Source organism: Onychostruthus taczanowskii, unplaced genomic scaffold, assembly GCF_017590055.1.
Source record: "Onychostruthus taczanowskii isolate IOZ18803 unplaced genomic scaffold, ASM1759005v1 scaffold87, whole genome shotgun sequence".
Taxonomy (NCBI): Eukaryota; Metazoa; Chordata; class Aves; order Passeriformes; family Passeridae; genus Onychostruthus; species Onychostruthus taczanowskii.
In genome coordinates, this window is record NW_024506662.1 from 1047076 (window position 1) to 1065498 (window position 18423).

Consider the following 18423-nt stretch of genomic DNA (forward strand, 5'->3'; position numbering starts at 1 on the left):
TGGAGGGAGCCTCAGGGTGGATATTTGAGACTTTGGGTCCCAGGTGCTCTCATACCTTTGAGCTGTGTCTGCTGTCAGTCCAGAGGTGGGAGGCAAAGGCGATATCACATATCAGCTGAACACAAAGTAAATTGCCTTTCTCGTGAAACGTCAGCTTTGTCTTTTCCTGGTGGAAAACTGACTCTGGCTCATAGAAATGCAAATCTCAAGACAACACATACAGCTAGCAGGAATGTAAATTATTGTTCTTCCTGGCACAGTGTCTGTAATATTTCTTGTTGCATGATGTATATTCTTTGGTGTCTAGGCAGCCCCAAAAATGTACTCTTTCTTTTCACCAGCATCTTCCAGTTCCTCTCCCTGTACCAGTTTGCAAACCTTTGGCTTGCAGCTGTGTTGGGTCACACCATAAACCACGTCCAAAAGAACTGAGGTCAAGAACTGAATCAAAAAAAGGAGATTATAGTGAATGAGGGCATGGCAAAGAGGCATAACGTAGTCTAAGCAGGCCAAGCTTATTTTACTGATGAAGAACCATTGTCTAACTCTACCCAGATTATATGACTTTTTTTTTTTTTTTTTTTTTTTTTTTTTTTTTTTTTTTTTTTTCTTTTTTTTTTTTTTGCTGCTGTAGTAGCTTATGGTGTTCATTTTTAGCTCATAGCATCAAATTTTAGCTCAAAAGGCACTTTTAAGAATGAGTCTATGTTCAAATGTTGCTTGCAGCTCAAGATGTGAAAAAGAATGCAGTTTTATTAATGTGGCAGCAAGGAAAACATATGGAATGTGTTTCATATAATGACATGAGAATGCCTATGATTTGACTGCTATATCCGTGAATGCTGTAACATATAATCTCTGGGTGTTGAAAAACAGGCATTTAAAAACACTCTTGGTTTTGATAAAAAGTAAACAGAAATCCCACTGATCTTTTTTTTCCTTTCATATGTTTTACAGGCCTTTCCCTGTATTTCAACCGGAATTTATGGTAAGACACACCTTTGATGTCACTTATTCATTTTCCCCTATTATTGGTATTTCAAACAGCGATATTTCTTATCAGATATCTCATCAGGCATTTTATCTCACCAATATGTTTATACTGTGTTAAGTAACAGAGACCCAAAGCCTTTGGCTGTGCCTGGATGCTGGTGTGCTGGAAAGTGGGATACTGTTGTGCAGCCCTTAGCATAACCCTTAGAGCCTGTGAGCTAAGACCTGCAACAGTGATTGCACTTCTGCAGTGACTCTTAAACACGCTGCTGTTATTTCAACAGGGGAAAAATAGGGGTCTGGCAAAATTTTCCATCCAGAGGGAAAGAAAGAAAGATGCCATGATGTCCAAGACTGGCCAAAAAAAATTTAAAAAGCCAAGCCAGCTTGCTGGAGTAACAGGAAATTATCTTAGTTCCCTTGAGTTTTGTTTTCACCATTTTAGTTTATTAATTTACATGCAAATTTACATTGCCTGAAGGAACTGGAAGGAAATGGTTATTGTAAGTCCCTTGCTTTGTTGCAATCATAACGTAATCCATCACTAATAGTTAACTGTCTTTTGGTTGGCATTGTGAAGGAAGTGAGCATGATATTTGAAGGAGGAAAAAACCAAGTAGTTAAATATTTTTTAAAAAGTTGAGAAATTTGAGAAAACATGCAAACTACAAAGGGATTTTTTTCCCTTAAACAATAACCTATGCTGATTTTTTTTTTTTTTTTAACATTTAGATCCAATAAATGATTGCAGGTTTGATTACTTATATGATTTAAAGTTTTTAAAATAAGGGAGTTTTAAAGAAACATGAGGATGCTCCATGTCTTGAACTGTTGAAGGCCAGGCTGGATGGAACTTTGAGCAACTTGATCTAGTGCAACATGTCCCAGGGGGGATTGGAACCAGATGATCTTTAAGGTCCCTTCCACCCCAATCTATTCAATGATTTTATGCTAAACAGCAATAAATAAATTAAAAAACAGCCATTATCATGTAACAATGAAGTATGACATAAGTCATAACATATAGTGATTGTTAGATAAGATAACTTGAGCTTTGACTAATTAGATTATTCAGATTCAGGAGGGGAGAAATGATGGCAGAAATATTTAGGCTTGTTCCTTCTATTTTAAGGACATCTTATTAAAATTTTTTTCCGATTGTACATCTGAAATAGGCTTCAGAAGGTAAAATCTAGTTCAATTTGGGTGCTGTATTCCCTTCTACTTGAACTGCATTTCCATTGTTGCAGAAGAGCATGCAAATGCCATTTCCATGAGTACTAGAATTGGCTGAATAGAAATCTGGTTTCAGATAAAGCTTTGCCTCAGTTCTCAGTATTGGTCACCCTTTTGAACTTGGAGGCAAGCTTTGCATTTTAGTCCTTGATTCATTGGTTTAAATCTTGACCTTTTCCAGAGATATATTTTTGTTTGATATACATACTTTTGTTTATATTTGTCTTTGTTTGATATGTTTATTTTAGAAAATCAAGCCAGATATGATGTAAGTATATGGAAATTACCAGTAAGTGGGAGGTACAAGAAGTAATAGTTCACCTTATTTTAGAATTGGCCTAGTTAATAGAAAAGTCTCAGCAGGTGAGAAATATGGTTCCCTGAAGCCAGCAGAGGAAGTTGGAAAGGATCTCTGATAGGAATAGTGAGTTTATGTGAAGTTTTCAGTGCTTTTCTTGAAGGTAGCTGTGGCATTGCTGAAACATTATACACTGCAGCAGCTGCTTTTTCTGTAATTGTTTGCTGTTTTCACTGTTGGAAATAAATTAAAATGTGTTTGGGCTAAAATGCTCTGGTTTTCTGAAGCTGCTTTTTGGTTGGTTTTTTTTTTTGGGGGGGGGGGGGGGGGGGGGAGAGAATACAGCTTTTACTTGATTATACTGTTTACATTTTAAAATATGGTTTTTTATTCTCAATTAAAGTAGTACTTCCCTTCTTTCCAGACTTGCAGATACACTGCATGAGGGTAATACCTAAACAGGCAGCCTTGCATTTGGCTTCAGGTGTCAGTGTTTTCAAGAATGTTTGATAGCTGTTGCATTGCTAAAATTACACTGTGGGTGGTGACCTGTTTGCAATGTAAAGTACGCAGAAACCTCACAAAACTATGCTTTAATCCTTTTAGTTTTGTTGGGGTTTTCCCCTTTATCCATGCATATTCCTTTAGGTAAAGGCAGTGTCCAGATGAAAAAGTGGGTCAGCCTCATTCCTGGTGGCCAAGCTGATTAGGATATCTGTGCTGTGCACGTGACAGTGGACTGTCCCAGTAAAGCAGTATGGAAGGAACACACTTGCTGTTTCCTCATCTTGGATGCATACAAACAAATTCTTTCCCTTCAGAAACCCCTGGCTGACGATGCAATTTCTCCTACAAATTGAAGTACAGAAATTTGCTAGAGGTTGGCTGAGTATATCCAGTTTGAGAATCTGGATGGAGTTCTGCTCCAGGCTCCTGTAGGTGTGTAAATTGCTCACCTGCACTCTCGTCATCAGGAGAGAGTGTTCACACTTCTGTGGGAAGCAGTCCATTCTTGTTTTCATCACTGTAGAGCACTCTTTTACTCCCATAAAAAAGAAAGCTGGGAAGAAACAAGTGAGCAAGGCTTTTGCTGAGGTCTTGGGAAAGGGCAGATTGCTTTCCATGGGAAGAGTGTTGGATAGAGGAAAAGTCTTCCCTCCTACCCGAACAATTTCCTGGTGCTCCTTCTCCACCCATCACACTGTGGATATTTCAGTTTGAACAAGTTACAGTCTTGAGAAGGCCATTTGGCTGCTGCACAGTGCCAGCAGGCAAAACTTTGATTTTCATGTGTTTAGAGAGTGCTGGCAACAAATCCACTCACAAAAGATCTTTGATTTAGAAGTTTGATTCAAATGAGGGATTTAATCTTTGAAAAATGACATAGGAAGCAACCTATGCTTCCTATGCTAAATATTTGTAAGGACTAAAAAACAAGTAAGAGTCTGCCCACAGGCACGCTGAGAAAAAAAATTCCCTATGAGATCCCAAATCCCTAATATATTTTCCTAAGAGATCCCTGTCACCTTTAATAAGATTAAGAACTGCTAATCAGTCTAAGAAAGCAAAGGTTGTGAAGGTTTATATCCCCATGGATCCCTGGGTTACTCTCTTCCATTGCAATAAATGCTTTCGTTTATACCTAGAGCATGAAGTTTCCCAAATAAAATTCTTTTGGGAGGAGGACTGAGGATTTACATCCCTCCCGTGGCATTAGGGAGGTGTTGGAGTATCAAGCTCCAAGACATCCTTAACAGCTGTTTAGTAGTACACAAACATAAGCCAGACCAGTTTGATTTTCAGGGGTTTTCTTACATTTTTGTCTCTTTTTCCTTTTTAAAACAATTTTGCTATCTGTTTGAGAAAACAATTGCAAAAAGGGATGAAAAAAATCTGTAGACAAATCTGTAGTTCAGAGGGTACAAAGTGCTATTTTAGGCTATAGTGTGTCAGATTTTCCTGTTATACCAGTGGATCACCATTTGCATATCCAGTTTCCCCTTAATTACTGTCTTATTATGTCCAAGGTACCTCCAGAAGAGGGGGTTGGGGGGGAAATGCTGCTTTCTTTAGTAGATTTTCTGGAAGAGCACCTCATTAAGAAGCTCTCCACAAATGGTGGTGTTTGCAGCCTGTAAAGTGAACAAGGATGGTCGATATGGTGCTACAAACTTTCCAAGCCACAACATGGGAACAAGGCTTTGCCTTGGATGGATGGATGTAAGGAAACAGGATTTTTCATGTTTGTCACAAATATTTTGAGGGATAATTGCGGAGTAGGCTACATATGGAGGGAATTGAAGATGTTATGGTCTATGCACACCTATGTGCTACCTCCTTACTGTTACTTTACAGTAATACAGGGTTGGGCTTTGTTCTGAGATAGTTACATTGGCAACAGAAGGTGCTCTTTGACAACAAAAAGTAGTATTTAAATGTTATTTTAAACTTAGGGAGAGGGGAAAAAAAGAAGAAATAAAGTGGAGGGAGAAAGATGAAACTCTGAATTCCAACTGGTGTGTATTTCTGCCTCTACATCACTATAGCTGTATGATGTACCTTAGCTTGATTTCATGAAAATTATCTCCTCTATCCCTTCTGAGAAGAAATATAAAGGCAGCTTTTAGTTTTCTTATGAACTTATACTTGCATTATTTTTAAAAACAGAGAGAGAAAAAAAGACCAAATGCCACAAAAGTGCAGAATGCCTGTGGTGGTTTAGGTGGTGGAAATGCACAGTTTAGCCACATTTTAAACATTGTTATTACATTGAAGTAAATCTTGCTGCTGTAGAATCAGGCCATTGAGGCTTACCTGGAGCTTTTGGCCTGGTCATGGCAAAACATTGCATGGGTTTTTGGTTTTTTTGCTATGTGTTGCTAAAGGGAAATCTGAAAAGAAAAAAGTAAATTGGCTGTGTGTATAGGAAATAGAAACATATAATCTGTTCTTAAGGGAGGTGCAGGGAGGGAGCACAGCTCCTCTGGTCTGCTTTAGATTTGGGGAAGAGGTCCTTTGGTCTTGTGCCAGCTTGTGTCACCACTGTCCTGAGCCCCAGTCTGTCCTGCTCAGAGTCCAAAGAGTGATTCATCCTGCCACAGAGAGAAGGCTGGGAGCATATCCATGAGCTCTTCTCCCCATGACGTGATCCAAGGTAGATTATAACAAGGGATTAACCAACAGGTGTTCTACTGAAGGACTGTGAAAGCCCTCGTAAAATCTGAGTCAGAAGACTAAACCAAATGTTTTCAAAGGCAGAATAAATTCCTGACATAGGGTTAAAGGTTGAGGCCATCTATTTCCATTTTTCTCATCTGTTTCTTTCCTCATTTTTCTGTTGGCATTTCATTTCTAGAATAGATGTTTCTTTAATGAGCAGTTCTAACAAGGGTTGCACTGTCATCTTTTCAAGGAAGGAGTTAGCTGTAAATTTTTTCAGAGCCATATACGCCAGTGTGTAATAAGTAATTATGAAGTAGTTTTGTATTTATCTTCTGTCTGGTGCTTTGAGTTCCTGTCACCATTAAAAAGGTTTGATGTTTATGTGATCATCAGAATTTGGATATTGTGATGTCAGTTGAGTTTCTCCAGGAAAATGGATATTATCATATAAATTCTTTGTGATAAAAAAAATTCCAATCCGGTAGGTCACAGAAGAAGAGTTCCTATTAAGAAGATTTTCATAACTAAACTGATTTTTAAATTTTATCAGCAGCTCCTCATCCCTCAACTTAGATCAAATAACTTTTTTGACACTGTGTTGTTTTAAAAGACCTTTTTTGTAACTCATTGAGAGTGAATTGCATTTTGTTATTTGCTCGTTAAGTGGCATAATGTAATATGCTTGCAAAAATGAAGATATATGAGAACTCATTCTTTGACACTTTTTTTGGGTCTGATCACCAGCTAAATAGATTATTATTAAAAGTAATGGTAACAGCTATGAAATTACTATTATAATATTCAAGTAATCCTAGAAATCTAATTACTACTTGTATAAAAATTTGTTGCATGCATTATTTAACAGTGTTCTTATTTCAGATAGTGTGGTGTCCATGATACTAATTGGTGTCTTCCCATAATTTAAATACCAAAAAATTATTACAGGGAAGTGTAAATTGATGAGCTCTCAGCAGTCTAAAATTAGCATTCATGTAATGTATTTAGCAAGGAGAAGCCCTAACTTGATTCCAGATGAGAGACTTAATAAGCTCTCTTTTTCAATGGAAATTAGCTTTTTATGGATAATATAGTTTGAGTATCTAGAATTTTATCTGTTCTGAAGGTCTTGCTGACTGGTCCAATTTGCAGCATTTCCCCTGAACACTAGAGCAGAAATCCTGTCCTTCATGAAAATGACATTTAGTGAATGTCCTTAAAAATTTCCCTTTGAAAGCTTAGACTGTTGATAGTCAGTTGCCTCATGGCATCTCTTTCAGTCTTTTCCATGTTTTCTTTAGGAAGAAATAGAAGTCTATGTAGTTACTTTTTCCTCTTAAAATTATATTTCTATTTCACCCATATTTATATTAGATATATATTATTATATTATCACACCTTTCAACCTTGCAGCTGCCCATCCTCTTTAACCTCACTGCCTGGTTTCTACTCTGCAACAAACAATTGTGTGCTCCCTTGCCCTTATTTCATAGTGTTTTCCATCTTGAAGCTACTAGCATGGCTCAAGTTGCTTTAGCAGTGAGCTCTATAGATCTCTCCAGACTGCTGAGGAAAAGACAGGAACATCTCCAAAGGCATCAAAAACACGTTGAGCTTTGGGCACTTTTCCCTTTTTTCCTTTCACTTTTTGTATTATTATTTTTTTGTCCTGTAAAGCATAAATAAGCTGGAAAAGTTCTCTGGTATCCAGAAAGCATATTGCAGAACTTATAAACAGGGCTTCAGCTGGTCACATATATTATTTACTTTCATATTTGTGGTTTTCTATTCAAAGAGCTAGGAATGCCTCAATTACCATGATGAAAGTTAAAATTCTGTATTGTTGTATACCAACAGAATCACTTAATTCTCTTTTCTAAATTTTCTTGGCTGATGTCAACATGATAATCTGATGTGTTTGTTCTGTGCCTTTACACTCCGGAAAAGCTATAGCTCTTTGAAGCTAATTTGTTAAGAAATAAATTGAAGTAAGAAAATAAAGCTATGTGGACCTCATCCTAGAGACATTGCATTAAGATGATACATGAAGTATAAAATATTTCTTGGTAAAAGGCCCAATTATTGCTATCCAAATTTTTTCTTTGATGTAATCTTGCCCCTTGCCCCAGGAAAGAGATGTCTCTAAAACTTAACTTGGAGCCCAATCCATTAGTGAATTCTAGCGTGTTGTGTTGGGTGTCTTTTAAGCATATTCATTATTAGATGTAGTGTGAAAACATAGTCATTATAATAATATCTTTTTCATGCCTTCCCACATTTTAGCACTTAGCAGTGATTTCATTTACCTGTGCACTCTGGCATAACTAGTCTTGCATGTAATCTTAGTTATAGCACATGTTCTGTGTACTTTGGCAGCTCAAAAAAGCTCACCACTGGCAAGATTTCTATTCCTTTTAATACCATGCAATTGTTTCATCTGGAGTTTGCAGACGTAAAGAGAAGGAAGCTGCCATGAAACCTAATGAGCACGATGCCCTTAGTTCCCATGATTTAATTTTAGGTAGTCCTATGAGGAGCAGAGAGTCTGGCTCAATAATCCTCGTGGTTCCCTTTCAGCCTGAGATATCCTGTGACTCTGAGTGTATTCAGCTGAGTCCCACTCACAGCTTAAAACTCATTCTGTGAGGACAGAAAAGTAGTGCAAGTCTTTGTGCGTCCTTGCAGAGCTTTTAAAAGCCCTGACACACTAAAGTTCAGTAGGAGTAATATTTGTAGTGTCACATACATCAAATAGTTTTACCACAAAGGTGTTGACCTTTGGTATTTTTCTGAACTTCTGTGACTGCATTAGATAGTAAATGCCTCAGGAAAACAGCTTCTGTTTCCCATTAATTCTTTCATTTTTAATGCAAAGGGTCTATGTGTGGTCTGGACACAGAATATTGTGATGCTGGGCCTTATTTGTCTTACTTTTTATTCTCCAAAGCAGGCATTATCTCTTACTGTTTATATATGCAATATCTATTGTAATGGTCCTAGTCAGTGTTGGAGACCCTTATATACTACTCCAATACAAATACAGAAAGTCAACATATATATAAATTTACATTACCAAAGTCATCTCTCGTTCTTAACTTTGGTCACTCCAAGAAGTTTGGAAGAAGTGTGTGTAGAATATGGAGACTCTTAGGTAGCTTGTGAAAGGTAAAAATGCATTGCTGCAAGGGCAAATATCTTTCTCCTGAAATGAAAGAAAGGATCAACAGAACAGACCTGCTATTCTGAGTCTCATCAAAGTACCTGAAAGTCAAGCTAAAGGCATCTGTAGCTCTGAGAGTCATTCACTGTGTTGTCCTTTTTCCTGCATCTTGGTTAAATTGTGATGCTGCCATATATCATTGGAAAGGGCAACTGCCACTGAGGCAGAATAGCAGAGCTGAATGGTTCTGTGTAGTGAATGACTAATCCTGATTCTAAGCCAAAATCCTGTTTATAAGATGTATTCTGCAGCTCTGCACACCGCAGATCGTGTTGGCAGCTGGGTTAATGGAGGGCTGCCTTGGGCCTGGAAGAGAGTTAGTTGTGCCTTTTTCTCTTGGGAATATATTTAAAGCTATTGTTTGCTGCAGATGTTGGCAAAACATTCACCTGTCTTCTGTCTCAAAGTGTGATACACCAGAAAATAGTGTGAAGTACTGTGAATTACAACAATGGAAGGAATCATCTATTACAATGCTCTGATTTTTTATTTTTTTTTGGTAGGAAAAGGGGTTTTCTTTTTAACTAGTAATTTCTGAGGTAATAAAAAGCTAGATTTATACACACACTTTGAATTTATGCAACTCAAGTAACTTGCTGGTGATTGTATCAATGAATTAAAGGAATTGCATGCATGCATTGCCAGGGCTGCGGTGTTATTTCTCAAATTCCATATTAGTAATTATTCATAAAATATCAGGTTGTTGTGGAATTGTTTTCCTGTTTAATTAATCTATCAGAATCTGATTATTCAGTTTAAGTTAGTTCCTTGTATGGATGAAATATTACACAGCTAGTAAAAACACATAAGGCTTATTGCAGAGGAAATGCGGCAAGAGTCAGAATTTGCTTTTCTGTGAGTACTGTTGGGAAGAAAGTTCAAATCCTTTCCAGAGCTTCTGTGCAGAGCAGAATCATTGCTAGGTTTGTTTACTTGGCAGTAACTGTATACATATTAAACTCCCCTTCAGGTTTATTCAGGGTGAGGTTCACAGAAACAAATGTGCACCTTCTTGTTGAAGAGTGTCAAGTCAGAAATTCAGTACATATTAACAAGGTGACTACGAAAACAAGTGTGAGTGGGCTTTTTGTGTACCTGCCAGGCAGGCAGGATAGAAGTCACCCATTTACACTCTAGAGCTGGTTTGGGCAGGGAGAAGTCACCTTTTGCTTTAAAATACACTTTGGGTCAGGCTTCTGCTCAATAGAGCCGCTTTTGGTTTATTTCTGAGCTGTCACTACAGCAGAAAAGGACTGGTTCAAGGGGTGTTCTGCGAGAAGATAACTGTAATTGGCAATCCATTTCTTCATTTCCATGCTATAGCCAGCCTTGACAAATTAATAATGATCAAATTCAGGCTGTGGGAAGGGGGTGACCCACGTAGCACAGAAGAAAAATGAGACCCTGTGCTTGCATGACAGACTAATCCTTCAATTCACCCATTTGACTGAATGAGGGGACTTGTTGTTGCTCCTGTCACCAGCACTGCCCATAAACAAACTGTTCACTCTCAGTCAGAGGGCTTGGCAGGGGTGATAAAGGTTATAGAGAGCATCCCAACACCTCATCCATCACTGATGTGGGACACAGAGCTCCTGGGTAAGTCCTCAGGAGGAAAAGTCACAGTGGCTTACAAGTTCCTGCCTTGAAGAGAGAACAACCTAAATTGTGTTTGTGGAGTGATTTTGTGTCTGATCCCCTGGGACCAAAATGACTCCTTGGTTTGGCAGGATGTGTTATGGCTGCTGCAAAAAACCAGCAAAAATTTGGGGTTGAAGTTTAGATTATATAAGGGTTCCTTCCAACCCAAGCCATTCCATGATTCTGTTAATATTGCTGGCAGGTCTGAGTGGTTACAGCTTCACACCGAGTCTGATTTTGTCCCATGGAACAGGAGGTAAGCTGGTTCCACATGGAAAGGAAAACAATGACAGCCTAAAGAAAATTATTTACTCTGACAGCTGCGTAGAGAACTTTGGAACTTTTGGTAGATGTTTGCTTAACTTTCTTCGTTCTTCTCATCTATTTTTTGGAATTGTGCAGCAGCTGTGTGGCTTCTAGAGTTACATTAGGAATATGGGACTCCTTTAACTGGCCTACTCATAGTAGTACTCACAGTAATGTTCATTACTTACTCATGCACTTCTTTCTATCTATGGCTGTGATTTTAGGTTTTCATCTGGTAATTAAAATGGAAACAGAGCTTAGTTAATGCTGGAGCACACTGGTTTCAGAGAAGCTATGGTGATTTGCACTAGCTGTGAAATATACCATTGCATCAAGAGGAACAAGTGTGGTTTTTTTTGTAATTGAACCTATTCACTTTGAATAACTGCATTGAGCTCAGCAGAGGAGAAATCTAGTCCAAAGTATTGTACCTTTTAAAAAATATTTGATTTGGGCAGGGAAGACTTTATCTTACTTTTTCTTGAAGGAGTATCTAGCTCCTTGAAAAGAACATTACTTTAAAGTCTGATTGGTAAACGATTTGTATATCTCTTTTATTCCTTTCAGTATATTACTTAGATATAAGAGAATGAAAGTACTTGCTTCCCTATAAATTACTAGATGATAATCTGTATCTATCATTTTCCAATTTCATTTTGGACAATGCAGCATATCATTTTTCCCCCCTTTTCTCTGTGATGTTTGAAAGAACCTTTTAATACAAATACGGTATAATTTAAAGGGTAATAATTTCTTGTATGTGATGCTGTGGCAGTGGAAGAATTTTTGCCCCTTCTGTTTCATTTCTCTCTGTAATACAAACAGTAAACCTTCATTTTCAGGGAATATCCCATATAGAAAATATAATAGTTCATCATACATTGTGACTTGCTTCTCTTACAAACCAAATTTTGGGTTGCTTAGTCCAATGGAGTAGCACTTCCAGGTCACTCATTGAGGAATGTGCTATTCAATGTGAATAATTTTGTGCCACTTCTGTATGGGGAAGGCCTGGTTCAGAAAGCTCTGAGCTAAATAAGAGCTGATATAAATGTCAGCACATTGTTCTAGCTACCAGCCAGCCAGTACTGTGTTTTCTTTATCCATTTTCATGTTTCTCAGTTTTGATGAACAAAAACATATTTCTAAACCACAAAAGACGCCGTGTGAAGCGTTTGGCAGTTTGATGAGAAAAATAGAGCATAAGAATATCTAGAATTTAAGATTAGGGAAAACAGGTGCATCCTTAGGACGAGAGTAAATGGACTGTTGAAGTGGTGACCAGTGTGAGGTGTGTAGTTTCAGCTTTATGTACCAGCTCATTATCCGGTGTTGGAAGAATGGAGTATCAGTTTTATGCAGAATGCTTATCACCGTAAATTGCCCAGTGTAGGCTGTGAGCTGCAGACAGTGCAATCATAATAGCTTCCAAACCAATGCACTTTTATGGATTCAGAGCATTAGTCATTCTCTTATGCCCTTAATTACCATTAGGTAGTTACACTTGTGTCCGTAATAGGTGCTAAACATTCTGCCACTGATAGGTTTTTAACTATTCTTTTTGTTGCAGCAGTAAACATGCTATAGTTGACTGTTAGGAGGCCAGAACATTATTTTTTAGCCTAGTGCCATTAGGAACATGTCCATGACATTTTGAGTTGTATTTGCAGGTTGGTTGTAGCCTTCTCAGTTTGGTTTGGTTTTCAGGGTGGCTTTTTCCTGTCTTTAGGAATGAGAGTAGAGAACAATTCTGTTGCTAAGCTGTTGCTTAATTAAGAGGTGATGGGTTTTTTTCCCTTTTTGCCTAGTTTACAAAGTGAGAAAGGGGGGAAACCTGATAGATTTTTCACAGTACTAGAAACAATATAGAAGAAACAAGTGATGCTGTTTATGTTCTGGCCATGCCACTCAGTGACCTAGAAAGGAAACCTGATAGTGATGCTGTTTATGTTCTGGCCATGCCACTCAGTGACCTAGAAGTCTTCTGTTGTGCTTTGAAAAAATCAAACCTCCCTTTTAATAAAAGCTGCTAGCCATAATTCAGGTAATGAGAATACTTACTGACAATGCTATCTTCTGTTGTGCTTTGCCATCAACATTATAAGCTACAATTTACTAGTTTTCAGTAAAGCAGTGAGTCACTGATGTATATTAGGCCCTTCCCAAAAAAAAAAAAAAAAAGAGATTCAAACCTCCCTTTTAATAAAAGCTGCTAGCCATAATTCAGGTAATGAGAATACTTACTGACAATGCTTCCCTGTCATTCCTAATGAGGATTTCATGTTATGGAATCCTAGACCTGTCTCTCAGTTGTGTAGTGTGGTGTAGTTGTCAATTTTTTATTGACTGTAAGTAAACAGAAGCAGTGACTGTAGTTACCCTGATTGGTGGTCAAGAGTTAGAGAATGTACAACTGACAAATTTGAGTGTAACTCCCCACAAATATTTTCAATTGATATTTTCCAATATTGTACACAAGTGATGTGGGAATATGTAACTACTCTAGCCTTGGATTTCTTTAATAATGCCAGCATATTCAAAATGGTCCTGCTAAGGGCAGTCAGTGGTGTTCTGGCTCTGGAATTTGAGGCATTTGAGGGTAAAGAATTAGCTTTCAAATCCTTTCTTAACTTTTTCCATGTTTTCAAGACTCTCTTTCCTAGTCGTTGACCTTCTTCTGAGTTTTCCATGTTGATTACATGGCATTTATGCTGACCTTAACTAAGCTGAGCATTTTCTGAAAAGGAATAAATAGAAACATTTCTCCATCAGCACTAATGCCAATCAAACATAGGCTTAAAGTTCATAAAAATATATTAATTTTAAATTGCATATGATTTCAAGAAATTATCTACTTTTAAAAAATTGGATTTGATAACAAGTTACGTTTGCTTGATAGACCAATTTTCACAAATTATTGAAGTTTCATGGTATCAAAGCTTTCTGCTAGGAAGAGGTCACCTTGATATTTGTACTGAATAAATTTCAGCCTTGGCTCCACATTTTATCATTCTTGATGTCTTAAATTTTCCCTTACCTCCACAGTTTTTTTAATCTACTTATTTTTATTATTTGTTTTTATGACTTACTGTCAACATATTTCACTGATTTTTTACTTACTAAACAAAATGGTTCTGTCTGAATTTCATGTGTAGCCTTAATTTTGTAACTTTTAATGTATGATCTGTGCTATTTAGGTTACTCTGTATTTATTGCTTGTTTTTGTCACTGCCTACTAACTACATTAACGTCTACAGATCTCTAAATTGTAAGGCTGCTCTCTTCCCCAAAAATGTCAGGACTTATGATGAAACTCTCTTTCTTTTCCTTCATGATAAATCTAAATATCCACAGAGTAAATGCTAGAAGATAATCCACTTAATAATCAGGGCTTCAGTCCACTCCTGAGTTATCTGTCTATAATTTTCAGTGCTTAAGACGGTACCATCACATTAGCACACATTAGATACAGTTATTTAAAAGACACTTTGTTTTATCAAAACCCACCAAAACCAACACCATCAAACACCCAGAAAGTCCCATCTAAATACTGTTTTACTCCAGTTCCAGCTGCTGTGAGAATGCTCAGCCCACAGCTGCCCCAAGCAGGGACTCATGGCCTCCTCAGGTCTGTCAGTCCACCTCCTAGCCAAACCATTTCAATCCCAAAAAGTGTGGCTGGGTGAAAAACCACCCATACTGAATCTGTTGAATCCAATCCAACCCACTGATTTGGGCCAAAGCAAAGGATGTCCACACAAATGGTTCAGCCAGCAGGTCTGGGCATGGAGTAACTCCTGAGGGAACAAGGGTGTGGCAGTTGCACCTTCATTTCTTAGAACTGGATTTAGAAGGTAATGTTTTTCCACATTCTGAACTTGCTTTGTTTCAACTGGTTTGTGGGCTTTTTTATTTGTTACTGGATTTTTGAAAAGTATCAAAATAGCCTTTCAAAGCATCAGTTCTTTTTGGTGTGTTTCTGGTGGTATTATCCCATGCAATGGATAGAATGGTGAGAAAGGTAGATGTGGAATCTGATGGGAAATCATAAGAAACAAAATGGGTGTTAAAATTTTAGCACAAGTAATGTCCCAGAAGCTCACACATCCATTGTTTCCTCCCATGACTCTGTTATTGCACACAAGCTCTTTCAAATGTGTTCTAAGCAGTTTTTAAACTGTTTGCAAAAGTATGTCTGGCTGCTAACATTTTTTCCTTCTTCCTGCTCTTTCAATCTGTTTAGAGGATTTTTTTCCAAATTCCTGCTAGAGAGGGGATGCCTTAATTTGACTTTTGGTGTTTGCATGAACTCAGATAACCTGCAGCAATTAGTCTTTTGGTTTCTTCAAATTATTTTGTTTCACAGAGGTTTGATTGTAATCTTCTATTTCCTAAGGAATACAAATCCTTCTTCCTTAACCTTTCTGAATTTTAGAGATCCTTCTTTCATTTGGATGCCCACCACTTTATTTCTGTATTCCTAGAATACTTTTAAGTTAAGACTGCTGGTTATACAGTGGTTTCAACATAGCTTGATTAGTACCCTTTACAGTGCTAGTATAATTTATATTTATTTATTCTTAAATGGGTTTATATAGAAACAGTGCCTTTCCTTTTTGTAATAATTTTAGATAATAATATTCAGATTTTCAGTTGCATAACACCACAAATTTTGAGTAAGTTATTCTTTTTCTGTCTCATAATAGTTACTGTAAGTTCATCAGGCTTTACTTTTATCAGCTCCAAACTGCATGAGATTATTTTGTGAAGTACAAATATAAATATGTATTATACACATAAAAATAGGAATTGATCTCATTGGATCTGACTCATCAGAACTGTGAGTTTTCCTGCTTTTCTGGGAGGCCCTTTCTTTAGCAATTGATCTCTAAATAACATCCATATTTTTTTGTAGAATGACAGTCTCTTGGTTTTGTAAATCCAACTGGAAGTGTCCAACTGCAATTGGTGTGTGTGACCCCAAGTACCTTATCTTGATCTCACCAGTACAAGTACTCTCTTGCCTTGGTTTTCCATCTCCTTCCTTTCTTGTGGTTTTTCTGCATGTGATTGGGACTTCTTTTTGCAGGCTTTCAAGTTGTGTGTGTTGGTGAAGAAAAAAGAGAAGAACATATAAAGTGTTTTATGGCAGAGGAATCTGTGGTTGTATGGTGGCTTGATGTTGGCTAACAGATGCCCAGCCAGCCACTTGCTTTATTCTCTTCCTCCTCAGCAGGACAGGGGGAAAGACAAGATGAAGAAATATGTGCACTAAGATGAAGATAGGGAGATGACTTGCCAACTACCATAATAGGCAAAACAGTCCTAATTTGGGGAAAATTAATGTATTGTCACTTAAAATAGGTTTACATAGTGAGATGCAGAGAGTCTTCTCTGAACTCCACTTTTTCCAGGCTCAATATCACACCCTCACTCCCAAATCTTCTTCCACTTCCTGCAAGAGGAGTTTGCAGAACTGTTTCTAATTTTTTTTCCCCTCACTCCCAGGTGCTGTTATTCCCTTTCTAGATTTTGACCCATGCATTGATACATACATGCAACTTTCCATCCTTTGTGCAGTTTTGGGGTTTTTTTAAACTGATTTCTGTTCCCCAAGATGTGAGGAAAACTGAGCTGTGGAGGTTAGTGTCTGCATACCAATAATTCACTGAAATAATCCCAACCCAACTCAATATTGCACTGGTATTTTTCACAATCTGCAGATATGCAGTTGTCATGATAAAGTGAACTATCTTGAGTGTAATTTTATGTGTAGTGAGGACACTTTGATAAAATTAATGAAAATCACATTGACTAAACTGATCCCTAAGCTTGATTCGAAGTCTAATATTATTTTTGGATATGTAACTAGCTCTTTTGAATTGACAATTTCTTTTTACCTATCCCTCAATTTAAAATATCTATTTGCCCTCATTTGCCGCATTGTTTAACAATCAATGAGGTTTCTCCATGCAAAGCATTTAATGCTTTTCCACATCCCTTCCGCTAGTCTGCCTGGGGTATCATGTTTCTGAGAGGATTAGTTGTGTTTGACTGTGGCATGGACCTGCCTTGAAAGGGTGGTTTTCCCCAGGTGTAGTGTGGGTGATCTCATGCCCACCATACACAACCTAAATTTATTAAAACGCTAGAACAACCCTTTTGCAGCCACATGGCCACATTCAGAAGGAAATTGAGGTGGGAGGTCAATTTTCATTTTAAGACTAGATTTGGAGATGCCTGGGTTTTTAAGTGGATGTCTTTAAATCTCACTTGTCTGACAGGTAGTAAGAAATTTACATTTAAATTGTCCAGATCAGGTTCTTATTTATACTGCATTGTTGGACAAAAGAGATTTCTCAGTCTTACAAATCCTTTGCTGCTTGATCTGACCAACCATAGCACTGGTTCCTTTGTTTCAAATCTGGACTTTCCTTCTAACTACAGTAATTGCCATTGTCTCTGTCATTGCTTTTTCCCCTGTCTTAATTTGAATATTGTTCAAAATTACTTGATAAATATGTGCGTTTGGGCTTTGTTTCCCCCTGGAGAGTGGCATCTCACAAAATTGAATAATTTTACTTTAAGGCTGGATTTACCACTGTTGGTCTCATCAGAAATTTTGATGCTTGTTACACCTTTCTGAAAGCTAGGAAATCCCATTCCTTCCTAAAGCAGCCCATGTTTGCTCATATAATGATTTAAAAATCATTTTTTAAAAATTTTAAAAACCCCAACAATACACTGGCAACTTACCAGAATACATGTTGAAAATGCTACTTAAAACAAGTTCAATAAGACCTAAAGTTCATATCAAGACTAAATTGGATTTGAGTTTCTGGAATTGCATGTGCCATTAACTGGCTATTTAATTTCCTTTTTGATTGAAGAATGCAAGACTCAATAAAAGCATAATTGTGAGTGAAATGCAAATTAGAGATGTTAGGGGACATCATATTTGTAACAAAAACTTGTTTAGTGATTAATACTGTGATCTTTTGAAATACTTAATTATCTGATGAGGTCTGGATTATTTTGTTGATCGGCTACCAGTATTGGGTTTAAAAAGCAACTGCTTCTTGGGGGGATTGTTAGTCAAAAGTGTCTGATGAGGGTGTTCCAAGAGATAAGGTTATTTTCATATTTTACCCATTAATGTTGTTTTTTTACACCTTTTAGCATTTGAGATCTTGCTAAGAGCATCAGAAGTGTGTAATGCACTGTTGTAACCAGGCCGGTTTGCTTAAATCAGAGTTTAAAATTTCAATTTTCCTTACTCTTGCTTCAATCAAGTTTTTCCCATTATTCCATATTTTAACCGTTTTCTAACCAGTTTTCATCTGTTGTGTATAGTGCTGTAATCTCAGAACACGCAGAAAGGTTTTTCAGTGCAGGGTTGGGAGGAAGGTTGAAGAGGCGTTAGTGGATTCCACGTAGTTTTTGTTGAAAAAGTTGTTGCTGCAATACATCCTGAAATGAAGATAAATAGTGTAGATTGGCTGGTTGCTGATAGATACAGGAGCATAAAATCAAATAAGGCAATCAAATTGTGACCCTTGCAGGACAAAAA

General features: G+C 37.3%; 1 protein-coding gene across 3 annotated transcripts in view; it reads left to right on the forward strand.

The window, feature by feature from the left end:
• MACROD2 (mono-ADP ribosylhydrolase 2) overlaps positions 1-18423 on the forward strand; it is an 852083-nt gene that overhangs the window by 569179 nt on the left and 264481 nt on the right. For all 3 annotated transcript variants that reach the window (XM_041425155.1, XM_041425153.1, XM_041425154.1), the window contains exon 7: positions 958-988. In XM_041425155.1, the coding sequence (XP_041281089.1) occupies positions 958-988 (31 nt within the window). The remainder of the gene's footprint in view (positions 1-957; positions 989-18423) is intronic.